The following is an 11,532-nucleotide window of genomic DNA, read 5'->3' on the forward strand; positions in this document are numbered from 1 at the left end:
GTAATGTGGTAGAGCCTTAAATTATAAATTGTGGGTTAAGGCTGTTTATGTGGTTCCTCATCTGTGGGAATTTCCCTTTCAAGCCAGGTAAACAAAGCCAGCCAACACATCAGTTTTGAAATTTAAAGAAAAAAATAAATGGGTTGTGCTTGGCTACTTACTTTAGATGCTTAATGTTTTGTAACAGGCTAGCAGTATTTAACTTGGGGGTCATTATAAAAAGGTGAATCTGTATTGGTTTCAGAAAGTCATTTTTCCTGTTATTGTGATTTGCAAAGTGTGTCGCACATTAAAATTGGTTAAGACGCAATTTAATGAATTATGAAAACTACCCCATTATAAGCTGGCACAAGGTAACTTTAAGGCATTTTTAAAAACAGAATGGATTCAGTCAGACACAAGTACAAAGAAAAGCAGAGAAACTGTATTTGGTTAATATGCACTGTAGGTTTTTATTACAAGTGTCATTTACTACAGGATAGAGGACAGAACTGGGAAAACCCAGTTCACATTAACCTACAGTCAAAACCATTTTCGTCAGAAAAAAGGGAAGAAAAAAAAAATACTGGTAAAAAACACTTCGGAGCATTTAAAAGAAGAGGTTGGAACAATAATTTCAATCACATCAGAAGACAACCATGTGTAAAATATTCTGCACATTTGTAACAACTACCCTTCTGTGCAGACAGGAAGGGACTAGAACCAGGAGGGGCTTCATTTCTTAGCTGGTGTCCATCTGAGAAAACAAAACGGGAATGAAATTAGACGGCTGCAAAAACAACAATTTGATCACTGACGACAGGTACTGACAGCTGGACCTACTCTGGCATTGTAGGCGTCTAACTGGGCGTCGAGTTCCTCTGCTGACAGCTGCTGCTTGCTGGTACCGCCACGGCCGCCCCGCCCTCTTCCTCCAGCACCACGTCCTCCACGTCCTCTCTGCATGCCTCTGAAGCCACCTCCACGACTTCTGTTCATGCCTCCTCCTCCACCACCACCACCACCTCCTCTGTTCAGACTGAAAACAAGAGTGTCCATCAAACAGTGTGTCCACAATGTTGGAGAGTCAAAGTGTTTGAACAAAAGAGTGCTACACTCACCCCTGCATGGGTCGCCTCTGTGTGTCAATCTGTGATGTGACAAGCTGTATGTTCATGGGCCGACCTGCAGAAACAAAGACATTATTAACATCATAAAAATTAGTTCAGGCAATTATTTTTTAGAAGTAATCTACCAGACAGTGTTGTGCAGCAGTAACAGTACTAAAAAAGTTTTTGCTGCCATAATTTAAAGCAAGAGGACATGATGGACAAGACTTGATTTTCTTGGCTTTTTTTTTTTTTTTTTACTTTTTTACCCTTTTATTTGTCTTTTGTATCTCTAACTCTGTTTTGGATTGAGTTTTTATTACCATTTTATTCTATTTTTAGTATTTTATTCTTTTTATTGTTTTTATTTATATCCAGTTGTGCATGATTTATTCTATTTTAATAACTGTACAGCACTTTGGTCAACTGAGGTTGTTTTTAAATGTGCTGTATAAATAAACTTTGACTTGATTTTGAGACGTACCATCAAGGGGGATGCCGTTGTACTGTTTCATGGCCTTGAGAGCGTCTGCCCTCCTTTCAAAGTGGACATCTGCGGTTCCCAGGCTTCTTCCCGATCGGTCGTAGTGAACTGCTGCCTTTTTCAGCGTCCCAAACTCAGCAAAAAGTTCCTGGAAAAAGATAAAGTCTTAAGTAGCCGTTCCTTTGCCCAACCCTGTTCAGATCAATACATGTCAAACAGTTTCCACTCACAAATAAATGGACAAAGCAGAAACTCAAGTACCTGAATGTCTGCGTCTGAGACCCCAAAGTCGAGATTGGAGACAAGGAGCTTCCCGCCAGTTTCCACGCCAGCTCCCCCGCCACCTCCAGCAGAGCCACTGAATCCGCTGAAGCCGTTGTCAAACATGTCATGCTGCCACTTATCTGGAAGCTGTTTAGGCTGCAACAGATGAAAGAGAACGCACCTGCTGACTTCAGGATCCCCTTGCCTCTGTCAAGCACAGAGTCCACACGGCTGGGTGTTGGGGCAAGCAGGGGCTCCGCTTCCAACAGGGCCAGGGTGCTCAGTTCCCCCAAGAGGGTCCCCCAAATGTTCCCTGCCCACCCCATCACTACAAGCAGTTCAGACAGAGGACATACACAGAACAAACAACTTGACTACAACAGCAAGGGGATGTGTTGAATATCAATTCTATATACACACAATGTCTACAATTAAAGCCATTATGAGATCAAGCAGCATTTGCTAAGACTGCATAGAATTACTCAGTGTCTACATCTAAATTGAGCAATATTTATCATCTCAAACCCACCCACAATCTCTATACTAAGCCCATAACAACCTGCCCTCCCCCCCCAGCTAGCTACCAATATTGCCCACTGTTCTCTTGCCATCTGCGCCTCCACCAAAGGCTCTCCAGATGTGATCCTCGGGGACACAGGGGGTCGCCATCTGAAGCAGTGTTGCCTCCAGCGTTGCACCGTGTTTCCTGGCCCGGACAAAAGTTCTTTACCAAGCCACGAAAAGGGCTTTCATGAAGGGGGTAAGTGTCCATAAGATGAGGGAGTGGATCAGACAAAAAACAACTAGGTAAAGGGCCAGCTATCCCCTCTACGTGAGCGTGGATTATCTGAGCGTCCATTTTGAGATCACGCCATTTTGATTGGGGCTTTGTTGGGCTGCTTTAAATACTCATTCACACTTTAGGAGTGAAGCTTTGCCTTACATGGACACTATCAGGGGGGTAAAAGTCCGCTGATCCATTCACAAGTGACAGCCACACTGGTTGAACAGGCACCAAACAGGCCTTGGTGTGAAACCCGCCAGCCACTCCCGAACAAAAGGCCGCCTGGTCGCTGCTGCACCGGGACAAAAAGGACAAAAACTATGCTCCAAAAGTGGTGGAAAAATCATTTGCGAGATGCATTTTCTCTTTGAAGTCGTTTCCTCTCATCATCATTTTGACACTCGGGGCTGAAAGCTGTGATTGACCGTGGACGACTAGCTCTAATTTAAAGGTGCCGGATTGAAAATGGCGCCGTCGAGGCCTTGCACGATCCAACTTTAGCTAGTTAGCCACATTAGCTAACTAGCTTTCTCCAAAAGAAAAGGCCTCCTCTTGAGAAATGATGTTACACATATGGGTTGTGAAAGAAGGGACAAACTATGCAAACAACTTCCATTAATGCTTAACCGCAAACCATGGAGCTATATGGGTTATAGCACACATTTTACTCGCTTGACTAGCACGCTGGCTAGCGGGTTAGCTAGCAGCCTTAGCTAGCAGAAGTTAGCTACTGGAGAAGAGAAGGTGTTAACTTTTTCAGCTCTGCCGAAGGTTTCTCCTTTCTCATACCCTGCTGTAAGGCGTTGGTCTGCCTCTAGCCCGGTTCATGGTCTGTCGGCTCCTCATGGGGCCGGATCCGCCGCCTCGGCCTCCAAATCCTCCACCGCTGACTCCCAGACGCCCCGGGCCGCCTCCTCCTCCTCCTCCTCGGCCGCCGCCGGAGCCTCCGCGGCCTCGACCTCTTCCACCCCGGCCGCCACCTCTCTGCTGCCTGTTCTGCTTGATAATGTCGTCTAGAGACATATCCATTTTATCGGCCATTATGCTGCCCCAATAATGCTAAACTGCCAACGAAATATATATAAAAAAAAATACACCCTAGACTGAACTGGCTCCTCTCTGTGTCCCTTCACAGCTCAACGCTCTCTGCTCCGACGGGAAAACACAATCAGCGCCGGCTGGATATACAAGTCGTTTCGCTACGTCATCACGTAAACACAACGTCATCACGTAATATGCGGGGCACCAATTTCTTAGTTCTCCACAGAATCTACCCCACTAAAATTTTTCTTCAACGTTTTAAAAAAGATTTAGATTTGAATTGCTTTTTTTGTGAAGGACACCCTGAAAGTATTTTTCATTTATTTTGGTTTTGCCCTTTTTCGTCTAAGTTCTGGAAAGATATTTGTAACTTCCTTTTTTTTTTCAATTGAACCTAATTTGTCCCTTTGTTTTGAAAATATACTGTTTGGTTTCACTGACTTCCCATACACAAAAAAAAATCAATATTACATTATAAATCTAATTATACTATTGGCAAAATATCACATACATAAATCTCGATACACAAAAAAATCCCCTCTTTTCTATATTTATAAGTGAAACCAAGCAGTATATTAATTCTATTAAAGACTCTACTAATTTGAAAGCTGCTAAAACTCTGAATATTTGTAATTTTTATAATATTTTTGTATGACAACCTCTTTATGATTTATTGAAACCCCCTGGCGACGTTCTGATGTATTTTTTTGTATTACACCCAACTGCCTTAATAAAGTTTATTTAAAAAAAAATAATTCTTAATTCTCCCTTGTAACTTCTTTATACACAAACACAGATTTCTCAAAGCTAAACCAAAGTTTAAGGTGTTTCTACTTGAATTCAACTACTTAAGTCTCTCAGAATTGTAAAATACAAAAAAAAAATGAACTATTTCTTCAATATTATGACAGCCTGATGAATGTATAACCTTAATTTCTAATAACTATATGATTTAAAAAAAATCATTATCAGTGAATGCACAGACTTTATGTACTCTATGCATGACCAATGTATGTACCTATTTTTCTTTTTTTCGAATTATTTTAATTTATTTTATTTTTTACTACTATTTCTCCTGATTGGTTCTTTGTTTCATGACATTTGTTTCTTGTAATCCCTTTTTGTCTGACCTCATGATTGTAATGTTCCTTAATTGTCAATAAAGACAAAAAAACCAACGATATTCTAGGGAAATACTGTTAATCCAAAATTAACTGTATCGCTACATCTAATTAGAATGAATGACTGGATCATGTTCCTCAGTATTAAGCTTACAGTTTAAATTTTGATTCATAGATTTAGATGAGAGCTAAAACAATATATACAATAAATGATGAGTCGATTAGTGGACAATCAATTAGCACCTTTTTGATGAATCGATCAAGCATACAAGTAATTTCTAAAGGAAGACACTACAAGAGAATAGGTGAAAACTAACCATGGAACTTCCCGAGTTGATTACTTACATTAAGACAATATTTATTTTGTGTTAGAAGTTTTCTCAAATTTTGTATTTAAATATGCAAACTAGGCATTTTCTTAGTAAATAAATATGTGCACATTTGGACACATTTCCAGAACTTGTTCTTGATATTGCATAAAGCCAGATTCAAAATTGATGTTTCTTTTTGCTGACAAATTAGAGTCAAAAGTTTTAACAGTGGGAATTTTGGATATCTCTTTTTATGACTCCATAAACCCAACTGTCATTTGCACTGTTTTTAGGATTATAATTAGTATAAATCAGACTCTAAATAATAAACAAACCTCTTCTGTAAAAACCTTCAGAATATAAATAGGAATAATAATGGGATTTCTGGTTTATGTTAATGCTACTTAAGTTGAAATTTCTGGCTCAGAGTAACAGAGAAAAAAAAAATAATTTTGAGAAATTGGCCTTTAAAAATACATCAATTCCATACATTTTGCAAGACACTTCAGGTGAATAGGGTAAAAATTCTGACTTATAGATGTCACCATGAAAGTTACAAAGTTGATTATTTCCACAAAGACAATTATTTTTTTTGTCTACAAAATTTCTGAAATATTATGGATTAAATATGTAAATGAGGCATGGTTTAATACTAACTTTTGGTGAATTTAAGAGAAATCTATAGACACAAATAGACAAAGTGTTGTAAAATAAACACCTGAATGTGTATTTTGGATGTTTTCTTCACTTTTCTGAAAAGAAGTCTTGCATCACATATTGTGGAAACAAAATAACCAGAAATCTGAATTTACCAGTGCATGAAAAAACAAGCAAATTGAACATGTCAGATTACGTTCTAAGAAGTTGTGTACTATTTCTGATCAGTGATAAACCAAATGATTAATCAAGAAAATATCTAAAATAATCATCGGCATTATAAAAATCAATATGACCAGTTTCCCTTTTTTTTCATGGTCAATATTTATGTAGGATCAATACAAGCAGGTGTACTGTAAAAGTCTTTTATTCAACATTTTGTTTCAAGGCTTAGGGGAGGGGGGTTAACCAAGGGCAGCATACTCGGGGAGGTCTCTACTTAGTAAAGTCCATTTGAGGGCAAGAAAATTTATAATAAAAATGTTGGCCTTCTACATTGCATTTGGCTTCCAAAACTTGCCCATAAAGTGAAAATCCAATGTGACCATTCCAATACTTCTACAATTTACTGATCAAACTATCTTCCAAAACAAACTAAAAAAAAAAAAAAAAAAATAGAAGTCAGCCCTTTCGCATTTTCCTCCAAAGTCATACAAGTAGCAGTAGTAAAGAAAACAAGGTTTGTATTTAAGACTGCAGTCTTTTGTGTCCTGTGGAGAGTGTCGACAGTTTGTACCTCAGCATCAGATGTCAGCAAATTTTGATGAAAGTTTGCATCAGTCCCATCCACATAAAGAATGTACATATGGAGATTTTCTGACTTGAAAAAACATGAACCAAGAGACGAGAGAATGTGTGCTCTCTGGAATCCTGGATCTTTTCTTCGTAGTCAGCTGTAGAGGGTAAATAAAGAGACAGGAGTAATATGGTCCAGAGTTGAGATATGAGATTGGCATTCTGTGCGAGACTGGCCAACAGGGCTGACTTTCTGGCTGATGGAGGAAAAGTTCTCGAGGATAATGGGTGGAAAGAAGCGACTGGACCATCATGGGAAAGACTAGGACTTCTTAGAGTCCTGTGTGTTGCGTTTCTTGAGGTCGCTCAGGTCCACTGGTGTGAAAGCTGCAAGAGGAGACAGAAACAAATTGTTAACTGGTCTGTGTTTGATTTATTTCATCCTTTATTGCGACATAAAATGAAACCCACATCACTGCTTACAATGTAGGTTGGGATTTGGGTTCTTCTCCACATACTCCTGTGGTCCACGGTCGTTACGTTCACTATTTTGTGTTGATCTGATGTCTCGGAGCACACACTGCCAGGCTGTAAAAGAGTAAAGACAACAATGTCTTGTTACAATGGATCTCTATTTTGGTTATCTTATGCACAAGCACAAGGACTCAAAGGACTGAAGGTGTACTTACTATCATGTATAAAGCGCACATTTTCCTCATGTGCTGGGGTGAAAAGCTCCCCACTGTTAGTAGGGGATCGGGGGCTTGAAGTCCGCTTGTAACTATTCACCATCCTGGGAGCAGATGAGCTTCAAAAACATGAAAACAGCAAAATTAGCAACATGAGTTTAACTAAATAAATGTCAAAGTATTTTAATCACACCTCAACATATAGTCAGAATTTAAGATACCAAGTTATGTTTAAGCTTTTTAGGTGTTTATTTATTATCCCCTCTACAGTCGCTTGCCCAAGTTTTAGTAAACAGATGTGGTAATAATGGTCCCAAATTATGTGAAATTGTATTTTTTTTATTGAAAAACATTCTTGGGAGAGTGTGTGCGCCTAAGTCTTCCATAAAGGAAAACACTGTTCTGTTTCTACAACACAAAGCAGTACATGTCTAAAATTGCATTTAAAAACACGTTTTCCTTCTTGCTCCAACACTTGCATGTTTGAGCTTGTATGTGCAGAGTTTGATTCTAAAAGGCTTTTTTCATATTCATCTGCTGAAAGCAGAAAGTTTCTCTGTGCTTAATTAAAATCAAATATAAAGGTGGTCAAATTTACAAGTGTGACACGGAAACTTGAAGCCACCAGTGCACATATACCGAGAATGGACATTACAGTGAAGTAGAAGACATCTTGTGTCCTGAAGGCAATCTTTAGAAATGAACAAAATTTGCTGATTCATAGATTTAGGAATTTTTCTTGAGGTATAAGCAGGAGATGCCTTTTTTAATGTGGGTATTATACTTTTTTGTGTGGAAAAAACAGACTATACACACATTTTTGTTCCAAGCAGACTATCTGTATATACCCGTTTCTTCACCTAGAAGGGATATAAATGTATGTTACAATTACACTGGTCCATTTTCTACTTGTGCTTTAGCCCCTCACTGCAATAATCTTGTGCAGACCTGGTCATTCTGTTAGCAGTCTGTACTCGCTCCTCGCTCCTCTATGGTGAGTGGATTTGAAGAATAAAAAGGTTCAGAAGTCCTCAGCTGAATTCTAAAAATAAACAACAGGGGAAAGTAAAGCATCTTCATATCATCTAGGAAGTCAGTTTCTAAGTGACATAACACAGGTATACATTTACAATAAACCAACTATTAGAAACAGTAAAATAGTGACACTGCTGGTTTGCCCACAGTTAAATATCGTCATCCTGTTAAAATAATTGCCTATTAGTTTTGCAGGAAACACAAAAAATTTCACCAAAAGTGTAACATATGAAATTTATGAATCATTTCACTCAAAAGGGATGTAACAAAGGATGGATATTGGGATAGTAATAACACTGTGTGTAAATTATGTAACTTAAGAGAAATAAATGACTACATAAGAGTGACACAAGCCTGTCAGAAACATGACATGACAAGTATCATGAGCATTAATGTTACTTCAAAGTGTTATTAATGTTTATGACACGCTCATGTCACTCTTACGAAGACACCTTCAAAATAAAGTGTTACCATATCTTGCTTAAGTCACAAAGGCATGTTCAAAAAATTGCCTAAGTCACATTTTATTTTGATTTAGGCATAATAAATCCGCTTAAGTCACACACTTGACATAGGCTATTATCTTAAAGGGGTAAAATCACATGATCTGATCAACTGAGGATGTAGGCGATTTTACCATAGGTGGCCGGCGTCATGAGATGATTTAGGCAAAAAACAAACAAAAAACAACAACAATTTTGACAAAAGGACTTAGGCGACTATTTTAACAGTGTGACGATGTCCTGGCTACTTACTGGTCACTCACAATAAACCATATCATGTCCTGATAAGTCAAGTAACAAAGGTGAAATGTTACAAATGCTGTTAACCCTATAAAGCCTGAACCATTAAATAATTGCCAGATAATTCTTCTTTTTTTTTAAACTGGAGTGTTTATTGAACCTGCTGACAGATAATTTAAAAAAAATCCAAAAACAATAGGGATATATGATTCTAATTTGTATCATATTTGATACATCAGGTCTTTTTGTGCAACATGTTGCTCACAATTTGCTTTTCTTGAACTCACATAATCATATAAAACCTAATATTTTTAACCAAATAAAACTTTGACTTTCCTTTTAACATTTTCCTCAAACATACAAAATATTTTTTTCCATATAAAACAACATCATACATCTGCTGATATGAAGTTTTTTAATGCAGCAATGACAGATCCACCAGTGGAACCAAAGCAAATCATTTTTCATCATCTGGTATTTTTGTGAAATTTGTTGCTCAGTTTTTTTTAATCATCAATTCATGTATTCATCAGGTTTTTGATGTAGAGGTCTCAAAAACGTATGTATCAAATATGATACACTTGGCTTTATAGGGTTAAATATTTTCTAAATAGCCATGATAAGCTGTGCAACTGGGAAAAAAGAGCAAATATTGACGTTAGCTAGCCAAGGGGCTTTTGTTTACGTTTTTACTTCAGTAGTTAGCATCATGCTACACAGCGTGTATCAGTGTATCAACCATTGATCAAACAATATAATTTATTGTCTTTAAAATCACTGTTGCTCATTGGTGTTTATGTCACCCTATGGCTGTATCCTGGACAGCTAACAGTAAATTTGCTGACACAATAATTTCAGCTAACTTTAGCCAGCTAGCTAGCTAGCTTGCTAGCCGGGCGGTTTACATTGTCCTGTCGTAATGTTAGCTTCAATCAGCTAATATTGTGCTGCAATTACTGGTCCAAAATATTTATTAGAAACACACTTAACGCAGTAATAACAAGTTCATTATATATAGTAAATGACACACTGTTAAGATATTCAACAAACCTTTTTATAACCCTTCCTTTCGGTTTCTTTATTCAGAGACCGTGTACGCCGTCAGACCTGGCTAAAACGTTGCCAATGCCAACCAATCACTTCCGGGAAAAAGACCCGGAAGTGAAAGGGCTCGCTACATTGTTTTCAATTTTAAAATCTGAACAGTGACATATACAAAAAAAATAAAAATAAAAATAAAAAATAAATATATAATATAATAATAATAATAAAAAAATAAAAAAATAAAAATAAATATAATAAATAAAAATAATTGCATTTACTCAATATCTCAAATATAGATTTATATATACTCCCATGTTCATATGAAATTGAGTAGATAAGATGCAGGAGCATGAGTAAGTAATACAGAACAAACAAACAAACAAACAAACAAAACCTAATTAATTAATGAAAATAAAACTAATTAGTTACCAAGAGCAAAATACATAAGCTCAAATTTCTCTCAACTATTATTCTATTATAGTGGATATATGTCTGTATTTACTATTATTTATGGTTTTAATAGATTCAAAAAGCATTTTTTTTCCTGAACCAATATTATTTAGTCTCAAAGCTGTTCACTTTGGCTTTGACGAATCTCATTAAAGGATTAATACAATATATTTCTATAGCTATCAAAGTTAGAACTACTTATCTATTATTTCCTTTGTTACCTAAAATGTGAGAAGTTCTATTTTGAAACAATTAAAAATGAACATTTTAATTTGAATGGTAGGCAATTGTATGTAAATTTTATCAAAAAGATGTTGAATCTCAGGAACCTGTTTGCTGCAGCTGTAGCATTTCTGTGTTTAGTTCCAAAGAATGTTATACTTGTTCAACAAAATATTGTTGAACTGGGTGTTTTTAAGTTGAACAAATATATTGAATATTTGTGTAATAACATTTTGATTATGGGTCATTTTTCAAACACAACTGCTTTATTTTATTTTTATAATAACATAAAAAAGAGGAGTGCATTAAGACTCTCTTAATTACTTGCTTTATATATTGATTAAATCCCCTTAAAGTGAACTGAATCTGTTTTATTGTTATTGTATTCTCCTTATTATTTGTAGGTGTGCACAACTATGCCTGCTTGTTATTTGAAGATGTTTAATAAAGGTTTGAAAAATACAGGCAAAGACAGTCCCTATCTGAGATTTTCTTGAAAAATAAAATGAAATCGAATTAAATCAAAGTGTATGTGTACACCAAGTCATTAATAATGTCATTTTCTGTATCACTGTCTTATCTCATAACCTCTTAATAAAAATACAAAATAATGGTTATTTTCTTGTTTCTAGTGTATTCCCATTTTACATTCCCATGAGGATGTCATCCCAGGTATCTCAGGGAATAATTTTGTTATGATTATTTTAAATAACATGTATCTCAGGTAATTAGTACACAGAGGATGGTGAAAAACTGCAGCCTGAAGACATGGTGGGGGAAATACAGAATCATTTTTCTTATACAGACTACACAAAAGCAGCCCAGTGATATTTATAAAAAAATCTTTATTTATGAAAATGTACA

General features: G+C 36.6%; 2 protein-coding genes across 2 annotated transcripts; both read right to left on the minus strand.

Moving 5' to 3' along the window:
* Nucleotides 1-427: 427 nt before the first annotated feature.
* Nucleotides 428-3,783, minus strand: alyref (Aly/REF export factor). The gene is made up of 6 exons (XM_059348898.1): nt 3,410-3,783; nt 1,834-1,992; nt 1,573-1,720; nt 1,101-1,164; nt 823-1,018; nt 428-736 (listed from the first exon to the last, which is right to left on the minus strand). The coding sequence occupies exons 1-6, from the start codon at nt 3,659-3,661 to the stop codon at nt 722-724; spliced, it is 834 nt and encodes a 277-aa protein (XP_059204881.1). The 5' UTR covers nt 3,662-3,783; the 3' UTR covers nt 428-721.
* A 2,318-nt stretch (nt 3,784-6,101) lies between these two features.
* mcrip1 (MAPK regulated corepressor interacting protein 1) lies at nt 6,102-10,088 on the minus strand. Its single transcript, XM_059348197.1, has 5 exons — nt 10,003-10,088; nt 8,123-8,216; nt 7,175-7,293; nt 6,969-7,073; nt 6,102-6,872 (listed from the first exon to the last, which is right to left on the minus strand). The coding sequence occupies exons 2-5, from the start codon at nt 8,128-8,130 to the stop codon at nt 6,808-6,810; spliced, it is 297 nt and encodes a 98-aa protein (XP_059204180.1). The 5' UTR covers nt 8,131-8,216; nt 10,003-10,088; the 3' UTR covers nt 6,102-6,807.
* Nucleotides 10,089-11,532: the final 1,444 nt, after the last annotated feature.

Source organism: Centropristis striata, chromosome 13 (genome assembly GCF_030273125.1).
Source record: "Centropristis striata isolate RG_2023a ecotype Rhode Island chromosome 13, C.striata_1.0, whole genome shotgun sequence".
In the NCBI taxonomy this organism is placed as follows: Eukaryota; Metazoa; Chordata; class Actinopteri; order Perciformes; family Serranidae; genus Centropristis; species Centropristis striata.